This window comes from Lutjanus erythropterus, chromosome 13 (assembly GCF_056507025.1).
Source record: "Lutjanus erythropterus isolate fLutEry1 chromosome 13, fLutEry1.hap2, whole genome shotgun sequence".
NCBI classification, from domain to species: Eukaryota; Metazoa; Chordata; class Actinopteri; order Lutjaniformes; family Lutjanidae; genus Lutjanus; species Lutjanus erythropterus.
In genome coordinates, this window is record NC_139329.1 from 23,066,787 (window position 1) to 23,090,174 (window position 23,388).

At 37.1% G+C, this 23,388-nt stretch overlaps 3 protein-coding genes and 1 long non-coding RNA gene across 5 annotated transcripts; 2 read left to right on the forward strand and 2 right to left on the reverse strand.

The window, feature by feature from the left end:
* Nucleotides 1-2,061: 2,061 nt before the first annotated feature.
* On the reverse strand, nucleotides 2,062-5,811 carry LOC146316561 (aromatase-like). 2 transcript variants are annotated; one of them, XM_084734261.1, is made up of 7 exons: nucleotides 5,599-5,811; nucleotides 4,544-4,720; nucleotides 4,340-4,454; nucleotides 4,140-4,254; nucleotides 3,634-3,796; nucleotides 3,302-3,543; nucleotides 2,062-2,408 (listed from the first exon to the last, which is right to left on the reverse strand). In XM_084734261.1, exons 1-7 carry the CDS (start codon nucleotides 5,669-5,671, stop codon nucleotides 2,139-2,141), a joined length of 1,155 nt encoding a protein of 384 aa, XP_084590387.1. In that variant the 5' UTR covers nucleotides 5,672-5,811; the 3' UTR covers nucleotides 2,062-2,138. The 2 variants fall into 2 exon arrangements, with proteins under 2 accessions (XP_084590387.1, XP_084590388.1); XM_084734262.1 differs by having other exon boundaries at nucleotides 3,302-3,796; nucleotides 5,599-5,797.
* Nucleotides 2,299-6,330, forward strand: LOC146316562 (uncharacterized). Its single transcript, XR_014771755.1, has 3 exons — nucleotides 2,299-2,424; nucleotides 3,668-3,817; nucleotides 6,274-6,330. It is a non-coding gene; the product is annotated as an uncharacterized LOC146316562 (long non-coding RNA).
* Nucleotides 5,692-8,578, reverse strand: LOC146316563 (aromatase-like). Its single transcript, XM_084734264.1, has 3 exons — nucleotides 8,477-8,578; nucleotides 6,242-6,435; nucleotides 5,692-5,988 (listed from the first exon to the last, which is right to left on the reverse strand). Exons 2-3 carry the CDS (start codon nucleotides 6,390-6,392, stop codon nucleotides 5,825-5,827), a joined length of 315 nt encoding a protein of 104 aa, XP_084590390.1. The 5' UTR covers nucleotides 6,393-6,435; nucleotides 8,477-8,578; the 3' UTR covers nucleotides 5,692-5,824.
* Nucleotides 8,460-22,242, forward strand: LOC146316564 (uncharacterized). Its single transcript, XM_084734084.1, has 27 exons — nucleotides 8,460-8,947; nucleotides 10,915-10,966; nucleotides 11,063-11,080; nucleotides 11,167-11,238; nucleotides 12,081-12,173; nucleotides 13,154-13,285; nucleotides 14,043-14,123; nucleotides 14,286-14,375; nucleotides 14,469-14,537; nucleotides 14,658-14,744; nucleotides 14,833-14,925; nucleotides 15,022-15,102; nucleotides 15,557-15,649; nucleotides 15,751-15,819; nucleotides 16,523-16,600; nucleotides 17,852-17,941; nucleotides 19,091-19,180; nucleotides 19,279-19,356; nucleotides 19,457-19,537; nucleotides 19,638-19,730; nucleotides 19,819-19,911; nucleotides 20,224-20,316; nucleotides 20,422-20,502; nucleotides 20,839-20,907; nucleotides 21,129-21,254; nucleotides 21,344-21,491; nucleotides 21,618-22,242. Exons 1-27 carry the CDS (start codon nucleotides 8,639-8,641, stop codon nucleotides 22,078-22,080), a joined length of 2,922 nt encoding a protein of 973 aa, XP_084590210.1. The 5' UTR covers nucleotides 8,460-8,638; the 3' UTR covers nucleotides 22,081-22,242.
* The last annotated feature ends 1,146 nt before the right edge of the window (nucleotides 22,243-23,388 follow it).

The following is a 23,388-nucleotide window of genomic DNA, read 5'->3' on the forward strand; positions in this document are numbered from 1 at the left end:
TTAATTAAGCTGGCAGATAAAGTTTACTCTTGTTCTTTTTTTTTTTCCTGTGTCCTGATTTGAAGCACAGCGTGAAACTAACAATGTGTCTAAATCTCAACTTTAACCCAACGCCTTATGTTCTAATGCCAAGGTGGCGTGTTTGATTTGTGCCTGTGGTACAGAGATCATTGTTTCTTAGAGTGCCTGTCACTACATTCTGCTAACTTATGAATAAATTCAACACGTGTAAATTCACTCGATTCTGACTCAATGATTATTCATGAAATAGATGCTGTGATGTATGTTGTAGAGCTGTAATGATTATTTGGTTAATCGATTATGAAATTGAGTGCCAACTATTTTGATAATCACTTATTCAGATTGAGTAATTTTTAAAGAAAAAAAGTCAAAATTCTCTGATTTCAGCCTCTTAAATGTGAATATTTTCTAATTTCCTTATTCCTGGCAGTAAACTGAATATATTTGGGTTGTGGGCAAAACAAGACGTTTGAGGGTGTCATCTTGAGTTTTGGGAAACACTGATCCACACTTTTCACCATCTTCTGACCATAGACCAAACAACTAATCAATTAATCGAGGACATAACTGACAGACCAATCATCAGTGAAAATAATCATTAGTTACAGCTCTAGTTTGCACAGATGTGTTGGACCAGAAGCAAAGAGCGACATTAACTCAGTAAAGAAATCTTTTCTGATCTTCTTTCCTCTCATGTGATATCTGCTACGTGGAAAAAAAAAAATATTCAACATATTTATTGAATGAGCATCGTTTAGATTACGCAAACACCAACCGTAAGAAATATGAGACCTTAAAAAGAAATAAATGTCTCTTATCAACATAACATGTTTTATATAGATTCAATATGAGAAAACAATATGAGATGGTAAGATAGTAAAACTTCATGATATTTTACACATTCCAGTGTGATGAACATGATGTTTACTAACATGATGTTTTACTAACACTACTTTGATACAGTAACCCCTAAACTGCTAGAGGAAACACTTAAAGTATGTAAAATATATAATGTACATGTGATTAACAGGATTTATAGTTACTTTTCATTGTTAACATGCACGGGTCAAAACTGTTGTCACATTGTCAAAACTCTTCACACACTGAATGAAACAGAAGCCTGTTTGGACTAAAGTATAAATAATTTGTCATTGCCTTAAAAGAAAATGCATTCAATTACCACATTTTCCAAAATCCACAAACTCTTTTCTCATTCATACTCCGCCACCTGCAAAAGCACTACACACTGTATTTGCAGCTCACGAGATGAAAAACAAATCTTGTGCATTTCTGCAGTAACAATATTGAAAAATATAATGTATAGAACCTCAGCAGAATATTTACAATTAGATAAAATAATTCAGTCCAAAGCTAATCCAGCTAATTGCAATTCCCCTAGGTGTCCTGTTTTTACTGTAGTCTTGTTACCAAACGGAGGAAAAGATACCAAAACATAAAGGTTAATTATTCGTGTAACTTTTTATCAGTTCTTTTGTCAAACACACTAATTTTGTATGAAGTTTTGGAGGTGAGATTAACTGTTTGGCTGAGGAGCATGTCGGTAATGCAGACTGAATGAAGAGTTTTGAAAATGTGGATTCAGTATTGTCTAATGCTTGTTAGAAATTTACAAAAACTGTAACATGTAACTTGTCATTTGTGTCAGTTCAGGTCTTAAACAAATTGGCACCACTTAGGGACAACTTCTTAAGATAATTTTAGACCTTAATAATTATTTTGTGGCTTCACTTCTCAAGACAATAAACTTTTTTCTAATCCATTTCCACCCTAGTTTTCCATAATGCTTCCCATGGGCCAGAAAATCATCATGGAACAACTCTGTAAGATAACTGTCAACTGTATTTGCTTAAAGGACAGTGTTGTTAAAGTAGCAGAGACATCCGCTGTCATGCCATTAATTTAGTGTTTAATTGCTCTTTGAAGCAAACCCAGAAATATAGAAGTATGAGAATCCAGAGCATCAGAGTTCAGTGGGTGTTTTTCACATTTGTGCGACTCGGTCAGCCAACATCAGCAGCGCAGCAGGCCTGTCTTCTTCACTCTATCAGCTACATAGTTAAACTAAATAGTTTCCACCAAAGTGTAACCACTGTGTCTCAGTGCTGACTGTGCTGCTGTCTGTGTGGAGGTTGTGTTGTTGTTGTTCGAGGGATGAAGCGCATGGCCAGGCTGTGCTCGTCCTCCACAGGCTGCTGCGACAGGTCGTTGGTCTGTCTGATGCTGTTGAGGGTGCAGCCTTGACGAGGACACACAGTGTAACGAGACAACAGAGTGACCAGGATGGCCTTCATCATCACCATGGCGATGTGCTTGCCCACGCAGGAGCGAGGCCCGCAGCCGAAGGGCTGGAAGAAACGACTGGGCACCTGGCAAACACAGGAGGTAAAGACTCAACTGTTGGTTTGTGTTTCTACAGCCACATATTGTTGCATAAAGAAAAGTGGATCAGTGTCACACTATAATGTGAAAAGTTTATTGATGAGATAAGATAGAGCTTTTATTGATCCCAATCGAAATTCATACCAGAGATTTCTCCAAAATTACAGTAATATAAGAATAATAACAAAAGAGTATTAAATGTAAAGTTAAATATAAAATTTAAAGTGTATAAGGAGTAAATGCAAAACCCTGTGCCTAATAAAATAGCAATAAAATAAAAATAAATAAAGTAAACTGAAATAGAAAAAGAAGTAATGGCAAGACATTGCAAGTAATATTGGCAATATTATTAACATCTTTCATGTTGTAACACTATTACAAGTCAATATACAAACTAACCACATTGGAACTTTTTATTATTTAATGTCAAATAAAAATAAGATATGGATCATGATAAAACATATAATGTTTTAGTTTAGTTATAAAAGTTTCTTGTTAGAACACATTAACTTTTTATGTTGAAGTAACATGTAAATATCTTGTAACAGGAAAATATCTTATGATCTGAAAAACACCTTGTTATAATAAAAAAACTTTTCATTCATTTATGACAAGATAATTATTATATTAAGAACATTTTCTTGTGAAATTATCTTGTCATAACAGGAAAACATCTTGTTATGACAGACTTTTCACGTCATAACAAGATAAATAGCATATTTTTATAATGGAAACGTTCTTCTTATAACATGATAAGTTTTTATGCCATAATAATATGAAAATACCTCATTCTAAAAGTATACTTTTCACATTGTAATATGATACTATTAATGTTTTTTCTGGTGTGGCAGCAGGACCCTTCTGTAGTTGCACAACTTACTGTTTTGTCAAAGTTACTCAGGCTGAACTCTTTGGGTTTAGGGAAGAATTCAGTCTTATGCATGAGACCGATGTTGAGAATGATGTTGGTTCCTTTTGTAATTTTAGTTCCTTCAATGGTGTCATCCTCCAGAGCTTTTCTCATCGTGAAATCAACCACAGGATGAAACCTTAAAGACTCGTTGATGAAACTCTCCAGCACTTTCAAGCTCTGATAATCAATGTTTTCAGGCCGTTTATCACCTAAAAAGTAAAATGCAGCTTTCATGGATTGTTTAGAATACTTTAATTTCCAGCTGTCATAGAGTGAAACTGAAATTAAAACGTACTTACTCAAGACCGTGTTCATCTCCTCCACTATCTTCAGTTCTACGTCTGGGTTCTGCTTCAGCAGCATCAGCATGAAGAAGAGGCTGATGGAAAGTGTGTCAGGAGCTGCAATCACCATCTCCAGCACGCACTGCCGGACGTTATCTGCTGACAGCTCTCCATGGTTCTGTTCAAGAGAAAAAATAAGGTATGCAGAACACAGCAAAAAAAAATCCAAATGGCCACTGACTTGATCCTTCTGGATCTAAAAAATGGGTGGATCTTGGAAATAGGTTAAATCATGAAAAACTACAATCAATAATAAGAAATGATTATTTTTCACATTATTTCTCACAAAATGAGTCTGCATTTTTGTTAAGACATGAGGGCTAAATTTGTTTTTTAAGCTTCATAGATGACAAATCCGCAGAGAAACAAACCTCCACTTTCCAGTCACAGAATTGCTTGAGATGACCCAACTATAACATCTGCTCTGTGACACAGGAGTATATTTATCAGAAGAGACAAACCTGAGCAAAGATGAGCTCTGTTGCAAAGTCAAGATCATCATCCAGCTTCTCTGACTCATTTATAATCTTTCTTTTAATCTCAAGAAGGCTCTCCATCACATCTTGCAGCTCTTGGCTGTTGGGGCAAAAAGCAACATAAAGATTAGCCTGCAGAAATCACAATCCAAATATCGAAATACTGTGACATGTGAGAATCTTACGCTGCTCTCTTATGCTTGTTGTACAGCCATCCAATCTTGAAGAATATATCAGGCTTTATTAGAACAGTTTGCCAAGTCTCAAAGTAGTTTTGGATTTTCATCAGCAAGTCTTTTTCTGAGTTACGAGGAGCAGAAAAACAGAATTATGAGCTGTGGGCGTCTGTGCAAACACTGCAGATATGATTTAGTGAAAATGCAGCTGACCATCGAGCGGCACCCTGAGGAAAAGTCTGTTGGAGATGTCAACCACGACGGCTCTCAGCAGATTGAGAGAGTCCACATGTCCGGAGGAGTCCGTCATCTCATGCAGGCGGTCCAGGTGTTTGGCTGTGGAGCTCACACAGATTCCCACCGTCCTCTGGAGACCAGGGCCCGTCAGAGCTGTAAAACAACCATGAAACTCTACAGTAATTCAAATGTGATGATGCAGTGTTTCAGTTATTGCAAGACTTCCATTCACAGAAGTGCAACTTATTTTTGTTAGCTTGTTAAAGAGATAGTTCGCCCCAAAATCAAAAATATATTTTTTCCTCTGGCCTGCAGTGCTATTTATCCATCTTGTTTTGGTGTGAGGTGCAGTGTTTTGAAGTAGAGATTTCTGCCTTCTCTCCAAAATAATGGACCTAGATGGCTCTTGGCTTTACAGTGCTAAAAATACAACTCAACAGCAATGTTGCTTTCCAGAGATCATAACCCGATTAGTCAAGATAATCTACAAAGGTTGCTGTGAGAAATGTATGTGGGAAACTATTTAACTGTTTTCTTTACATCACAGAAAGAAAGTGGTAGGGCATTGGATTATCTTGAGCAACGATGTGATGATTTCTGGAAATAGTTACTGCTGTTTAGTTTTTCAAATGTATGTTTTGGTGCTTCAAGGACCACAACCCGGGTGCCATCTAGCTCTATTTTAGAAAAGGTAGACATCTCTACTGCCAGTGCTGTGCAACAGATTAAAGATTATTGAACATGTTCATGTTTTTGGTGAATGGTGAAGTGAATGAATCAGCTTGTTACCAAACTAACATGAATGTTGTTCACTCCTGAAAGAGTTAATGATGCTAACACTGCCAACTTGAAAATCTGAAGTTCCCTGTGGGGAATTTCAAAGGTATATTGATGTTTAAGTCTGCTGTAGTGGAATATGTTCTCAAATTGTTGTATATTATATATATATATATATATATATATATATATATATATGTATTGGCTTTATTATTTATTTTATTTATATACTCTCTGTGACCGTAATTTCTCACCTTTAGAAAAATACATCCTCACTTTTTTCCAGAGTGAAATATCACTATTGAAAATGATCCCCTTCCCTTCCATGCCGATACACTCCAGCCCTATTTTGCTCCCAAATCTGGCTGTGTAGTGGGCGCTCCGCAGAACGTGATACACTGCTGACGACCTGCAAGAGCAGGAGTAGATTTGACTTAACAAAGAATCATTGGATAAATTATGAGTGTAAAGAGTTTTATCTCATAAGACTTGCCGGCTCAGAATGAGGGTCTCCTCTCCATTAATCCAGACCCGCACAATGCTGCCATATTTGTTGTTGTAGTAGTTGCTCGCTGTTCCAATCCCCATCCAGATGAATCTGCTGTAGGACAGGATCGGGCCGAGTCCTGCTAAGAAGGAAGGACCTGGTAGAAAGAAAAAGGTTATGATTTCTGGCAGTGGTTCCCAACCTTTTTCCTTAAGTCACATTTTTGGAGCTGATTATTTCCTGTGAATTGTAATATGTATTCCATATTCACATATTCTTTGTCCCACATTTGGTTTGTTGCGACCTGGTCACTCTATTTATAACTAGTCAAGAGCATCCATAAGACTCTTGAGGTTATAATTCATTATAAGTCAAATCTATGTTTTATGAGTGTGGCTGAAGTCTCTGACCTGGTATATGTGGCCGGTGTGTTTGGCTCCAGGCTGTGAGGAGCAGCAGCAGCAGCAGCAGCAGCAGAAGCAGAGGGACGGTGATTTCAGACGCTGTATCAACCACCATGGAGCCGACGGTGAGCGTCTCCAGCGGCAGCATCTCATTCATAACTACAACACCTGCACACCTGTGCTCCAAAAACTCCTGTCTCCTTTAAAAAGACAAATTCATCCATTTATTACAATGAAACAGATGAACTTTGACACATCTGAACATCATGAACATCAGTGGGCGGTGTTCATTTTCATCCCTTTAATTCTCTGGTCCTTCAGTGCTCAGATGTAACTCTGGGACTCATTAAACCAAAATACACCTCTATAAAGCTTTATGATGAACTGTTTGTATCATCGTAGTGTCACAGGATTCCACATATAATATCTCACTACAGTCAGTGTTAAAGGTGGGGGACAGATTATTCACTTCTTTGTGTAATAAGTTCATCATACTCCATACAGTAGATATTAGCTACACAATAGGACTGCCCTTATAAATGATTTATACATTTTGTATAAGTAGGTTGTAGACTCTTCATCAGTAAACATTTATGAACAAGGTATAACACTTTTTCATACATTGAAGAGGACTCACTATTTTGTATGATCCACTTACTTTAATTAATTAATTAAATTACCAATGAGTTGTAAAGTGTAAAGGCTTATTTTTTCTGATTTAACTGTAAAGAAATAATTGCGACAGATAAAGACCATGGATAGAGATTCATGAGACTTAGAGTTGAAGTTTCAATTAAATTTCATAACTCAGATTTTTGTTTGACCACAGTTTAACAGCTAACACAGTCTCTCAATGCAGGAAGCAGGTTAATGATTTTTCAACATGATGCATGCTTATTATATATATGTATATATATATATATATAAATATATATATATATATATATATATATATATATATATATTTAGATATTTTTACACATTTAAAACATTAAAGCAGAATTTCTGAATTTCAAGCATTTTTAAATTCTTCATTAACAAATCATCAAAGAGTTGTACCTGCTTGTCTCGTTCTGTCCTCCTCCTGATAAGTTAGAGTGCAGTTTGAAGAGATGCGGAGCTTCCTCCGCTGGTTTTAAAGATGAGAACCATTCACCGACCAAATGAATCACAGCGATTCGAGTGTTTATAAATCCTCTTCGGCTGAACCTTCACTACACCGGTTGCTTAGGAACACTGCCACTTTGGGTTTACAAGTACCATTATATGATCAGCCCCATAACAGTGCTCATCTAAAACACAAAACAGAACAAAAGTGTTTTTTGCAAAACCTGCAGGTCTTTCTTCAGTTGCATTCTGTATTATTTTTTTTAGACTGGCTCACTTCACATTTAGCTTTGTTCAAAAGAAAGAAACCATGCTGTCTGATTCATGAAGAAAGGAGGCTTTTCAACGGGAAATTAGTCTGCTGGGTCAGACTGACCTGTGTCAAAGGGAGCAGGGATTTACCCAGCAGTTAAAGAAAGGCAGGAGAGGGAAAAAAGAGAATGTCATCTTTATAATTAAAAGTCTTGAAATTGTCAATCTATACAGGGGGGGAAAGGGCATGGATGCAACATTAAAATGTTTATAATGAGCTGTCCTTCAAGCTCAGCACCCATGAATGGCTGGTATGCTGTTGATTGAGATGCTGGCCTCACATTTCAGGGTTTAGGTTGGAGCTTTTATCCCAAGTTGGCTGAAAAACATGCTTTTCCTTGTTGTAGCAGAGATTAAACTGGATAATTAGAACTTCTTGGAAAATGTAGACATGGAAATGTTACTTATCCACCAATGCAAGTGGAGAAATAACCATTATACTATATTTGGAAATGCATAATGCAATAAATAAAGAAATATAAAAAGCCATTTATTAAAAGGAGATTTCAGCACTCACACGCACATCTACACACCCACAGGCTTTTACTGAAAGCGCTCTGAGAGCTCTTTTGTGGATCCAAATAATGTTCCCCTTGTTCACAACTTGTTTATTCCACTTCCATGTAATTTTGTGTAGGATGATTGGTGACAATATTGAGACGAAAAGCAGCAGACTGATGAGAAGCACTACACTGTCTGCAGGACATGTCACTCTGGAAATATGTCCATTAGCGGCTAAATCAAGTAAGGCCTATTACATCTTAACTGTTTCCCAGATGCATGTTGTTGTGCAATGCATCACGTGGTCCCTGCTGTACTTACAGACAGATTTTGACATGTTTATTCCTCTCTAACAGCTCACGGCGTAGTTCCCCTCTGACGTCTCATCTGCTGGCAGGTGTTCAGTTATGCGCTGCTGCTGTATATGCTTGTGAATTTCAGAGCGCAGATCATTCGTCTGCAGCGGAGGAGCAGGATACAAACATGCAGGAGAGGAGTGGAGTTATTCTGCTGCTGGTGGGGATGTGTGCGCTGCTGCTCCTCAGCTCAGCAGGTTTGGTGTTCCTGCTGGTACGACAGAGAGAGCTGACAGAAGAGCTGCTCAGGTTGGATGCCCAGATGCAGGAGCTCTCACAGAGCTACAGGCTGCAGGCAAAGATCCTGACGGTGGACCCTGCAGAGGCTGGAACGCTGAAGAAGCTCCACCGCAGCAGAAGACATCAGGAGGAGGCTCCAACACAAATCCAAGAGGATAGGGACACGCTGATGCTCATGACTTACTCCATGGTTCCTGTAAGACACCACTTTTATGACTGCTTGTTGCACTTCTATGAAAAACAAATGTATGAAAAGATTTATAAATTTCTCATTATGTTATGATTACTGAGAACAGGGGAGCAATCAGCAACTCTGTCACGTTTAATAGAAACATTTCCTCCTCTTGTCCCCTTCTGGGATATGAAGCATGCAAAGAATCCAAGAGTCTGCTGCAGAGATTGAGGAGAAGTTTGGTTTTCCACTCAATGTTTCCTGGATCAGTCAGCAGTGGAGCGTGACTGTGACTGCTCCTCCCTCAACTGTAATCACATCTGCTGGGAACTGGCATTTCTCCTGAGGGTGCTACTGTATTTCTTGACAACACAATTGCCAGTGATACACAAGTACTTTACCAAAATAAACACAAGCTCCCAGAATACACTCATCTGTCAAATGAACAGTCACAAACCTGAAAATAGTCCATTTAGGGCCGCACAATATTGCAATTGCAATATGATTCACGATTAGTTGGAATGAACATGTTTGCATTATAATTTTCATTTCCACAGAAAAAAAAAATTATGATGATGTAACATTCGTTGAGGTCTGTGCCAAACAAACAGGTTTTCTTAAACGCGGAGAACAAAATTTGTTGGCTAGATCATCTTTGTAGCACTACACTACTTCATTATAATGCTGTTTTGTCACACATTTTTCCTTTATCAAAAAAATTGCAGCTTCTGAGATTTGGATATTGCAGATTTCAATTATGTTTGCAGCCCTAATTCAATTTATTAAGAACACTGACAAAACCAGCATTATCAAAATTGTTGACAGCCACCTTATTCAATTTATCTCTTCCTAAACTAGAGGAGTGCACTCAGTAGAGTGCAGATCAGATGTTGAAGCACCTACTGCAGTGCCACCACACCTGCCCGATACAACCAGCAGAAATTTGCAAAGTTCTGCCATCAATAATGTGACCTCCACCTATGTTGTCCCTAACTGAAACAAGGCTTCAAACTGAAGCAGTTGTTGATCACTTGTGGCCCCTAGGAGCCGGTTAAGAAGACTGAAAAATCAGCTGTCAATGGTCGTATAAAACAGTCAAAAAATAGAATTACTGCGTTGCAGTTGTTTGTCTCCACCAACTGGTCAAGTTGCAGCTTACATCCACATCTGTCCAGACTCAAATAATGTATGTAATCAAGTCTTTAGTAAAGTAATAAAAGGTTTCAAGTGTAATTTTGGCAAAATAGAAATTATCGCTGTACAGATTCCAGTGAGTAATTTTGTGTGAGAAACATGTATAGGCTATTTTTACAGAGGAGCACAGAGGACTGATGAAGAGCTGAACATTATGATGTCAATGTGAAGTTGACCTTTGACCTTTTGATATAAATAGTCTATAAATTCTTGAGTTATGGCCAAAAGGTGTTTAGTGAGGTCATGGTAACCTTCACCTTTGACCTTTAACCATCTAGATCTAATCAGTCCATCCTATAGTCCATTTGTGCCAAGTTTGAAGAAATTCCTTCCAGGCTTTCTTGAGATATCACGTTCAATGCCTGTGGGCACGGCTGGTGCCAGTGTGAAGCCATCAAAAAAACAACAAAAAAAGGTTTTCAAGAAGTCAGAATCACAGAAGCCATTTAGCAAACAGTCATGAAAGTGCACAAAAAAATAGACTGATTGGTTCAGTAATATTAGAGATCAGCTGTGGACAAGATGCACATCCTTTGATCACACACGCACACTCACATGCATGTACGTGCACTCTGAAGCAGTCACATGATCATATTAATGGGAATAATGTGAAGTTAAAAGAGCTGTAATCATCTCTTAAATCACATATGACATGACGTCTCACAGGAAAGGAAAATGTTTTTGTCCAAGTGATTTAAACACCGAACTGTAACTTCAGAAAGCTTCCAGATGTTCCAGGTGTAGTTCCTATCAACACTGTCTTCACCTGTGTTTCTTTCTGTTTTTCTTTATTTCAGGTCAAAGCCTTCACAGATCTCTGTAACAGCTCCAAAGGAATTTGTTTAACAGGTGCACTTCATAAATATTCTCCGTAACAGCACTTTTTGGTTTCTGCTCCTTCTTCTGTATTTGATTTGTGTTAAATGTTCCATTTATTTTCCACAGGTCCACCTGGACCACCAGGTAAAAACAGGCACTTTGATTAGCTGCATTAATTACTTTAACTGAGCTGACTTTGTTGCTACAGTCATGGTACTTTTGCATTTTAGGTTTACCTGGTAGAGCTGGTTCACCGGGACCAAAGGGTGCGCCGGGGCCGGAGGGGAGACGAGGGAGAAGAGGTGAGAGATTTGTTGTGCCTTATAAATCCGTGAACCCCTCCCTGCTGACTAACTCCAGAGATGAAACGTGTACCAGATCGGACAAATACACGCAGAGACAGAAGTCATTCACAAGTTTCAAACAGTCTTCCATTGTTCAGCCGTCGTTACATAACATGAGAAGCCCACTCATCTACAAGAGACTTTGTGTGTAGCTGTCGCATTAAAAATGAATAGGAGAAGATTGATTCAGCTGGAAAATGTTTACTGGACTGAATCTTGGTGGTTACTAACCCCGACAGCATGTGAGCTGGTGTTGACTGTTTTCACCTTGTGAGTTGTGTGTGTGTGTGTGTGTGTGTGTGTGTCGTAATGGCAAAATGTGATCCTGGAGACATGTTGACTACTGTGGCAGGAACTTCCACAGGAGTGGTTTCGAGTACTTTGCCAAGTGTTTATATGTCTGTTGACAGATTTTGCCTAACAATAATAACATTACCCTTTAAGATGCAGTCATGATACTTCAGGTGTGTACTGCCTTCACAAAGACAAAATGCAGTAACTGTATTTTTAGTTAAGACCAAATTCTGACTTGCTGACATTCCTGTTGTTCGCCATTCGCCAAAACAAACACCGGCTCTAGATACAACTTTTCACATTTTTCATTTCATGCCCACAAAAAGTTCCCCTCCGCGTTTGGAAGAGGAGGGTCAAGTGAGGTGTTTGCAGTCTGAATGCTCACCACCAGATGACACTAAATCCTTCACACTGATCCTTTAACACATGATCTATTCTGTTTTAGCTTGGATTTTTGTTTTTTGACTCAGTGGGTTAAACTAATGATGACATCTGTCACTGACTAGGACCCCCTGGTGAAAAAGGAGAACCAGGACCTAAAGGAGACCCTGGGCCTCTGCGACTGAAAGGCGAAACCTACAATGACATTCTCATTGAGGGTGAGAGACGACAACATCCTAAAACCTGATCTGTTTAATGTGATTAACAGAGAAGAACCATTACGTCACACAAAGTCACTCAGACTGCATGCAATATTTATTCGAGTTTGCATCTGAGAATTCGATTTAACAAAATATGTTTTTATTTTTCTTAGTTGACAAACTCATTTAACCTGCTGGTGAAATCAGTCGTACAGATTTCTGCTTTCTCTCAAATATAATGACACTAAAAAGCACAAGTCCTGTGTTGCTCCAAGTACCAGAAAACACAACTGTCTCTTTCCAAAAATCATGTCCCGGTTACTCAAGATAATCCACAGACCATGTTGTGAGCAGTGTCATGTAGGAACTACTTTCTTACTGTAGTACAATCTACCAGAACCACTTTGTTTCTAATAGAAATGAAATATATCAAAGAGAAGGCAGACATCTCAAAGACTGATTTTGGGGTGAACTGTCCCTTCAAGACTATCCATATGTCCACTATGTTTTGTTCAACATATTATGCTGTTGTGGGATGTAATAAACAAACTGAACCACAACTTTTGTGAACTATTCCCCTGTTATTTTTTGTTGAAATCTATTATTTTCTCAAACTTTAGATGAAAAAAAAAAAGTTTTTGTATTTTTTTAAGATTATTTTTTGGGCTTTTGCTTTTATTTGGATAGGACAGCTGAACATATGACAGGAAAGATGGTAGAGAGAGGGGCAATGACACGCAGCAAATTTATTTTTTTATTTATCTATTTTTCACATTGTAGGGATAGTAAACAAGAAAACAGATTAAGGACAAAAAACAAAAAGAAAACATATGAGGTCATGTCATTTGCCTAATTTAAAACAAAATGTCACACATGATACATGCAGTAATGATGAAATTGTTGTTTTTGTAAACAGCGTATATCACTGACCAGCAGTGTTGTTTGTTCTGTCAGTTTGACATGTCTGACTTGTGTCTACTGTATATGTATATCTGAAGGTCCTCCGGGTCCGAGGGGTCCACCAGGTCCACCAGGCCCACGTGGTCCACCCTGTCCCGCTTGTTTTCTCGTTAATGAAGTGAGAAACTCGACTGTCAGCGAACACATCCATCAAACCAACCTGCTGATGGGTGAGTACATCTCTACAGAATCATCATCTACAAACAGTCATTTTTACTGTGACATGGTTGTGTTTAGTGATCGATTAATCAGGCAGATTATCTGGCACTTTGAGATAATCAATATTGGCTGCTCACAGTGCTGATAAACAAAAATGTCTGCTACATAGCAGGCCGATACTAAAACAAAAATACCAAAAGAAAGACAAAACCTTGTTTAAATTGCATCTCAGCAATCTCATAGCTGAAGTATTTTCATTTGACATTTTATAGCATTTTGATTATTTGTTCATAAATTAATTTACTTCATTTTTAAGATTATAGGAGATTCCTCAGTGTACCACTAGAGGGAGCTCAAGTACCAGCAGTGATACCATAGTTTCAGAATCAAGGTATTACACTGTAATGTGCAGGGAATAAAGGCATCATACACAACTTTTCCTTCTTTCAGTGTCTACATTATATATCAACCATCGGCTGCTGTGCTCTCTAAATATCGACATTGGCACTGGTTAATGAAAAACCCATATCAGACAACTACTAGTATTTGTTACATAACATGTTATTCAGTTAGTTTTCATTTAAATTGCCTGTGAATTTTATTCCTCACCATGAAGGTTTCAGACCTTGCTATAAACATTTTAATGGTCAAGTTTTTTTTTTCTTTTGGTTTAATAATTGACTTTTCCTGTGCACTGTGATTAGTAGTTATAGATTTAAAGTTAGAACAAGTTAACCCTCCATTTCTACTCTTATTCTTCATATTCAGATTCATCTCCTGTTCTGAACAAGGAGGCCCTCAGTGAAACAGACACAGAAAACATCAGCAGCTCCGCAATTAAAAAGCCTGGTAGGAAGAAATTCAGAATTTGCAATGTTTATAAATCTTAATAATAAGTTAATAATTTAGATTACAGACTGTTTGTGACTTTTGTCTTCAGGTTTCTAATTAATGTTATAACATGATGTCTGTATTGACTCCTCAACTTGAATCACATCTTCATTTCCACAGAATCATCAACATCAAATACGGTCAATGACAACAGAAAAGTACTGAATGTTACTGAGTCTGATAAACTGTGGAACCCAAGTTTGGAATCTGGTAATCAATGACACTGTTAGAACTAAATGTGATTATATGATGGGAGAAGTGTGGAGATTTGATTTAAGTCTTCTTTTATTATTATTTCTTTAGACTCTTCACACTCACTCCAGAATAACAGCAAGCTAAATTTAACTAGCAATGAAAAATTGAGAAAAACTGGTGAGTAAACTTTCAAAATAAAAATACATGCCAATAAATTAAATGAGTCAGTTACTTTTATGGCAAGCTGTTTGTAACTGAAGACTTCAGTCTGTATCATGTCATGTTTCTTTCTTTCAGAATCACCAACACCAGATCAGGATGATAACAGTGATATACTGAAAGTTACCGACTCTAAAAAACTTCAAGAAACTAGTGTGGACTCTGGTAATGAACCGTTTTGACACCATTGACAGACCTTGTTCTGATTACATAAAAACATTCTTAACTCAGTACTTTTTCCTTTACTTTCTAGAGTTGGTATCTGTTCCTCCGGAGTACAGCGAGGACACCCAGAACGATACCAAGACAGGGAGTTTTATAGAGCCACTGTATAATTTTTTTACAGGTATTAACTGTGTTTAAATCATAAGTAAAAATCTCTTGTATCATAATCAGAGGTGTCGCCCTTCAACATCAGTATTTGTCTGGTTTCGTTCTACAGCTCTATTTTCTGCAGACCCGATTCACAACAGTGACGCCTTCAATGGCAGCAGCAATATTAATGATACACCCATGAAAAGTGGTAAGAAATGGTCAGCGGTACATACTACATTTGGTATCAGTATTGTAAAATTCATATGCATGTTTAGTTAAAGCTGCCACAAGGAATTTTTATATTTTGTTGATTTTTCAGGCCCCTGCAGACAAAAATAACTCACTGTAACTTTGCCTGAAAAAATGTAAACACGGACTTGTTTCGTGCGACTTCAAGGAGAATCCGACCTGGTGGCAGACATTAAGAATAACTATATAAAAGTAGCTTACCTTCTCACTGATTTTTTTGTCTGCTTATGCAGGTCTTATTATGCAAGGCATGAATCTAGTTATCTAGTAAATCTAGTTTTAGTGGCAGGAAGAGTATTTTTAATTAATTCTACAGTTGTTTCAGGACAATGAATGAGACTGTTTCACCACACCTTGCCTGGTTCAGTGTTTATAAATAAATGTTTATCTAAGTTCTCTTTTGTTTCCGACAGACTCAGTTTCGCCTCGTCCAGTCTACAGACCTGACACATGGATGGAAACCAGCACAGAGGACGTTACAGAGACACCAGTTAAATTATTACCAGGTAGAAGATATTGGTACTCATTCGTGAAATGTTTGTAAGCACAGATTTGATTTTAACTTCTCATTGCTCATCTTTGTATATCTCACCTTTCTTTCCCACAGTGTTACCAACACTACATACAGCTCATGAAGCCACAGATGTTTTTGATGTGACCGACTCTGAAAAGTCTGGTAAGAAACCATTTCAGTCCCCTTTTAATCCCACATAATTTGTTAATATTAGAAATCCATGTAAAATATGACTAGTATTACCACATAAACAGTAACTATCTGCAATCTATCCCTCTTAAATGTAGTAAAGTAGGACTATAAAGTGGCATCAAATGGACATCACTGTTGTGCTTAAGTACAGTACTTGAGTATATGTATTTAGTTACTTTTCACTGCTGGAAACAATAAACGTCTAATATACATTTTTTTTTCTCTCTATTTGTGATGTAAAGTAACATGTTCTTGTGTCATGATACAAAGTCAGAAAAACATTCAAGACACACCTCAAGAAAAAATGTTTTTCAGTGGTTCTCAGTATGGTGCAACTGACCCAAGATTCCTCAACAGTTCATTCTGCAGGTCACAACAGTCACAAGAAGTACTTTTTTTTCTTTTAGTTTTTATTGTCAGTTCATGAAGAATTTCAGCCACAACACCCTGAGTCCACCAATAAAAATTTGGCCTGATGTCAGACTGAATTGTTCATTAAATACGTTTCATGTCCACATTCAGAGAAAGAGCCTGCTCAGTGGAGTGGGCAGAATCAAAGGTCTGAACCCAGGCTAAATAAAATTATTATCAAGTAGGAAATAGTGGATCTCATTCATGAAATGTTTGTATGCACAGATTTGATCTTTTTAAATCTCACCTTTCTTTCTCACAGTGTTACCAACACCACATCCAGCTTATGAAACCGCAGATGTTTTTCATGTGACCACCTCTGAGATAGTTCAGAACATAGGTAAGGAATCTGCTGAGCAACAATTTCACTGCCCTTTTAATCTCATAGACTTTCATAATATTAGAAAGTGTAGCTCATAAAGCGAGTTAATACCCTGAAACACTGACATGAAAATTCAATAACAGAATTGTGTTTGCAGAGAGTTAGGTTTTGGCATGGTCAAGTACAAGGAAATTAAATCATGTGTAGCCAATCAAATTTATGTAATCTCTTGCAATCTAGCAGAGAAGAGTTTCATATTAAGACTTTGAAACAATCAGTGGTGGAAAAAGTATTCAAATCCTTTACTTAAGTAAAAGTACTAATAACAACTATGTAAAAATACTCCATTACAAGTAAAAGTCCTGCATTCATAATTAAATGAAGTTGAAGTACTGAAATATTATGTGTGAAATGTACTTAAAATATCAAAAGGAAAAAGTACTGCAGAAAAATGCCCCCTGTTACTCATTAGTATTACCCAGTATGTGACATTATTACATCATTATTACTGATGCATGAATGTGTAAGCAGCATTTTATTGTTGCTGGTTTTAACTACTGGAACTTTTTGGTAGTTCAGTAAAGTCCAGTGGTTCCCAATTCAGGGTTCAGGCTCCTCTGAGGAGCTGTGAAATAATTGATATGGGAGCAAAGAAGAGAAAACAAAGTTCTGATAGATCTGTTTCCATTTTTGGACTTTTTCTGTAATCTTTGTATTTTTTTAATTAACTGAAATGAAACCATGTCAGAAGTCTAGAGGGAAAGTGCATTCATTTATGTTTTCATATGAGCTCTTAATTTGAAAAGTAGCCACTGTAGCTGTTATATAGATGTAGTGAAAATTAAAAGTGCAGTATATTCCTCTTAAATGTAGTCAAGTAGAAACATAGAGTAGGATAAAATAGATATACTCAAGGTGGGGTGAGATTCCTAAATTCATCCTTAGGCACTTATTCAGCTGGTGTTCTGCAGAACGCAGGATATGTAGAATAAAGTATATTTTCATTACATGCAGCAACATGTTAAACTCAGTACCTTTTATGTTTTAGAGTCATTTCATAAAGACTTCAACTATGACTCAACAGAGGGACCAACAGAAATATTAACAGGTAGGAAATACCTTAAATGTATGCACACACATATTTTATTTTTGGGATTTGAGCCTTTATTGGACAGGACAGCTTGTAACTGCGCCACTGGGACGCCACACACATTTGATCTCAACTTCATACTGTTCCCATCTTTTTAAATCTCACCTTTCTTTCCACAGTGTCACCAACACCGCATCCACCTCTTGAAGCCACAGATGTTTTTCATGCGACCGTCTCTGAGGAAGTTCAAAACGCAGAGAAGAAATCCGGTGAGCAACAGTTTCAGTACCCTTTTACATCCCACAGACCTTCCTAGTATAGAAAGCAATGTAAAAATATGACCTACATTAACTCATAAAGTGAGAAAATCAGTCCTTCCTGGATTTCAGAGGCTTTTTTTTAGGACTGTTGCAGCCTAAAATGCCCAATTTCACAACAGCTTTTCTAAAAAATTTAGATACATGTTGCAATGTTTCTAGGCATTTTTTGCAATGAAACTATTAGACCAAGCGAGAATTGAGTAACTTCACCAAAAAGGCTTAGCATTACAAAAATTCTAACAAAATACTTGTTCTTTGTAAATGAAGACGTGAACCTGGGGAATTACACAGAAAAGAGAAATATTTTTGGAACTCAAACTCAGTCAAAACAGCAAGCACAAAATGATATAATACAAGTGCACAGAGCATTAATAAATACCAATAACAGTTAAAAAGTTTGTGTTCTTTTCAGTACCGATAACAAAATAAAAAAATATAAATACAAAAAATACCAAGTAATAAAGCATTGAGTTCATTGAGATGTACATGTATGATGTTTGCATGGGAGACTGCTATGACTGGTGGAACTACAATGATTAGTTTTGGTCAAAATTGCAAGGTTGTGCAGAATTCACAGGTATTGGTTAAATTTGCGTAAAATGATGTGATTGCAACATCGCAAGTTCCTGGTGGGGCCGATTAATAGCCCAAGAATTGATTGAATAAAATCTGATCTTCAGATCTGAACTTCATGCTCTTTGAGTCTCGCCTTTCTTTCTCACAGCATCTCCAACATCACATCCACCACATGAAGCCGCAGATGTTTTTCATGTGACCAACTCTGAGAAAAGTCAAAATACAAAGAAGAAATCTGGTGAGCAACAATTTCAGAATCCCTTTAATTAATTTTTTTCTTTTTTGTTTTTAATTTATAACACTCCTCGTATTCATCCCAGAACAACAATAAGCTAAATTTGACAACAAACGGAAACTGGAGAAAAACTGTTGAGTTAACTTTGTGATCTTAAGCTTCAAAGTAAAGTAATATACGGAATACATTATATGAGCTACTGATTTTTATGATACTGTTTATAATTTAAGACTTCAGGTTTGGACAACATTTAATATCAGCATCACATGTCATTTTTCTTTCCACAGAATCACCAACACCAGATTCAGCCTATGATAGCAGAAATGTACCGAAAGTTACTGAGTCTAAAAAACATCCAGAAACACGTACAGAATCTGGTAAGAAGCTGTTCTGAGTGTTGGGAAGACATTACTGACAGACCTAATCTGGTTAAAAACATGTTTACCCCGGTTCCTGTTTTCCTTTTATCTTTTAGCGTCAGTTCATTCAGAGGACACACTGAATGATACCGACACTGAGAATATTACAGAGGCACCAGTTCAAATATTAACAGGTATTAACTGTGTTTGTAATGATGAGTAAAAGTCTCTTGTACATTGATTAAAGGTGCTGCCCTGCAACAACATTAATATTTGTTTCGTTTCATTCTACAGCTCTACTTCCTCCAGATCAGATTCACAACAGTGACCGGAAACATGGCAGCAGAAACAACAACGATACACCCGTTAAAAGTGGTAAATGGTCATATATCATACAATAAAAGCATGAAATGAGGCTGTATCACCACATGCTGCCTGGATCAGTTTATCAGAAATTCTGATGTGTTTTCTACAGAGTCAGTTTCGCCTCGTCCAGACTACAGACCTAACACGTGGATTGAAACCAGCACAGAGGGTGTTACGGAGACGCCAGTTAAATTATTATCATGTAGGACTCATTTATGAAACGTTCTTACACACAGATTTGATCTTAACTTCTCATCACTCATCTTTTAAATCTCACATTTCTTTCTCAGCGTTACCAACAACACCACATTCAGCTCATGAAGACAGAGATGGTTTTTATGTGACCGTCTCTGAGGAAGTTCAAAACACAGAGAAGAAATCTGGTGAGCAACAATTTCAGTACCCTTTCAAATCCCATAGATTTCTTGATATTAGAGAGGACTTGTAAAAAATCTGACTGATACTAACACATAAAGTGAGTTAATACCCTGAAATGCAAACATATGTTTGGTTAAGTCAAGGCACAAATATAACATCTAGTTTACAACCATTTTCATTTATTCTACAGATGTTTCAGGATAATCTCATGCTGCACCATTAATTTGTTTATATTAATATTAGTTTGGAATGAGACTGCAGTGTTTGACCAATATCTAGTTTTAAGATATGGAAAAAAAAACTTTTTTATTTTTCAGAGTCAGCATCGTCTCATCCAGACAACAGCCATGACACCTTGAAAGATACCAAAAGAGAAAATGCTACAGAGGCACCAGTTAAATTATTAACAGGTAGGAAACACACTGTTTTGAATTACATGAACAAGTAACAATGGCATAAAAAAAACATTCACTTTTGTCTGTATTTATCTATGGATGTCTCCTTTCATTTTACAGCATCACTCTCTGTTGACCAGGCTCAAAAGAGCGATGCCTTCAATAACAGTGGAAACAGTATCATTACACCCCTGAAAAATGGTGAGAAACTGCCTTGTTTATCACGTTTCTGTGTTGTTGTTTTTTTAACTTTATGTTTTTGGGCAAAGTTAAACAAACACAAACATTCCAGTTGTTGCAACATTTCTTTGTGTTGCAAACAGTTATGAGAAAGTGAACACTTGCTAATAATTGACTCTATAATTGACTTTCCCTGAAACAATCGCTGGGCTATTATAATTGTGTGTTATATTGACCAGTTCACTTTACATTGACCAAGCTGTTGATGATATGATTCAAATGATGATTTTGTTAAAAGGTCCAGAAAAGTCATTTTTCTGGCAGTCAACAGTTTTCTTTGATTTCCTCTTTCTTTAGACTCTTCAGATTCACTCAAAACCAACAACAAGATCAGCGTGACAACCGATGAGAGCTGGACAAGAACAGGTTAGAACATTTTGTTAAATTACCCTTCAAAATTTCTGTATGTCTATTTATCTATCTATCTAGAGAAAAGGGGAAGCCACGGGGCTTACTTCAAGCAGACCTGCACCAAACCAAGGATATAGTTAAAAAGCCTTTATTAGTAAGGCTTAGATAGATTTATTACCTATTTATTGGATAACAACTTTTTCCAAATACCGAAGTACGTATCTTCTTTCCTTTAGAGTGCAGTATGAAAACTATTAGATGCTCAGAGAGAGCCACCAAAATGCAGAGCACTTTTGGAGCCTGGATGTCTGATGCATCCCAGCTGGATGACGGTCGATACTGGATCGCCGACCACTTCTCAGGTGATTTAAACATCAACCATAAAGTCTACTATACATCAGAGATATTTGTAAGTTATTGTGAATTTAACACAGAAACATTTCCTCCCCAGGTCGACTTTTGGCGGAGCACAGGAACATTTCGACGTTTCAGAATAAAAGCAAAATTATAGACATCAGGAGATTCTACCAGGGCTGTGGTCATGTTGTTTACAAGAAGTCAATGTACTATCACCACGCAGGAAAAAATAGACTCATAAAGTAAGTATTTGTGTTAAACAGGTACAAGACTGCTGACATACTTATATTTTTCATGTCTGTGTCATGTAAGATGTGACTTTTGTACTCACCTTCTTGACTTTCCCATGCCTGATGAATATTTTACAGATTTGACCTGAACACCAGGAGAATAAGCACCCTGACCATGGAAAACAGCAGATATCACAACCTGACTTACCTTTTCCCCAACTCCAAAACGTATTTCAAGTTTGCTGTGGATGAAACGGGACTGTGGGTCATCTTTGCAGCAGATACCAATGATCACACGATGGTGGCGAAGCTCAACCCCGACACGTTCTCTGTGGAGTCACTCATCAACACTCACTACCCCACAACTAAAGCAGGAAATGCTTTCATTGTGTGCGGGATGGTATATTTCACAGATGACAAAGACGGAAGAGTCACATTTGCCTTTGATTTAAAGACAGAGAGTCCTCGGGATGCAAGTTTTGATTTAAGGCCAGCTAACGGCATCTTGGCTATGCTGTCATATTATCCCAACAAAAAGCTTTTGTATCTGTGGGACAGCAGCAGTGTGAGAACCTGCAAAGTTAAACTCAGACAAACATAACAGCAAACCTGGTAAAAAATGAGTAATAAAGGATTTTTTTTTCTTATCTCTCTTGTTTTATGTAAATTTCTTGTGACCTGATTTTGACACAGGAGAAAACTGCTGTTAAAGATTTCACAGATCACACTGGATTTTGTTTGCAATAAACATGTGACTCCTTTGTCAAGTTGATATAAGAGACTACTGATACACATGTTAATTCCAAGAGACCACAATGGTGGATTTACGCAACAAGGTGTGATAAATGGTTGCAGGAAATGTGGACATTGTTTCATGAAGAAAAACAGCTTTGTTGAGATTCACAGAGCTGCAACAGTCACAAAGCTTTTAGGTTTCGCTAAAATATAGAAAACAGAATAAAATATAAAGTCTTTCTTGTCATTGTACATAATACAACACATTTAGGAACACTACTCCTTGTTGGTCCAATAAAAGAAGACACAAAGACACACAAAGGAACTTAACAAAACAAGATCAGATTAAAAATTATTTAAAAAAAACAATAACAATAGGTAAAAATATCAATAATAAATAGTCAATAGGAAACAACCAGAAATAGTTAGATTACAATAAAAAAAACAGTAATGATACCTGGCAGACTTACCCCAAATTAAAGGCCAAGTTAAAAAGAGAGGTCTTTCATTTCAGTGTAATTTGATATAATTATGTACGAGGATAAATGAGGAACAAAAACTTCAGTGAGCAAACATCCACAGCCAAATAATGTAAATAAAGTAAGCTTGAATATTAGAATTATAAGTAAATGATTTTATAATTACAATGAAATTTGGACTAGAAAATATGTATTATTGCAGTAGTATGGATGTCATTATTGCACAAGAGTAACTGTAATTACTGCACTGTAATAAATGTACTATTGCACTACTGTGGATGTATATTGCACAAGTCAAGTGTCTGCCCTAGTTAGACGATATAGTGTGTTAGAGGTCATTCACTGGTTACTGGGGTTTATTGTGAAAGAAACTGTTCTTTGGTCTGGTGGTCCCTGTTTTGATGCTCCTATAGCGCCTTCCAGAGGACAAGTCCAAAACTGTTCACATGAGAGTGTTACGTGACAAAATCTTTTACCCAAATTTGTCTCAGTGTTCATCCTTCAAATACATTTTTCTTGTTCATGGTCAAAATAATTCTATATACAGATGGGTGAGGTGTGGTGAAATACACTTAAGATATGTGGTGTAAGAAACACAGAGAAGAATGAGAAAGGCTTTCAGCTGAAGGCTTCACATCATCATGGGTGAGTTCCTGCTGTCTAACATTTTGGGCACAGAACAGACGGACACGAAC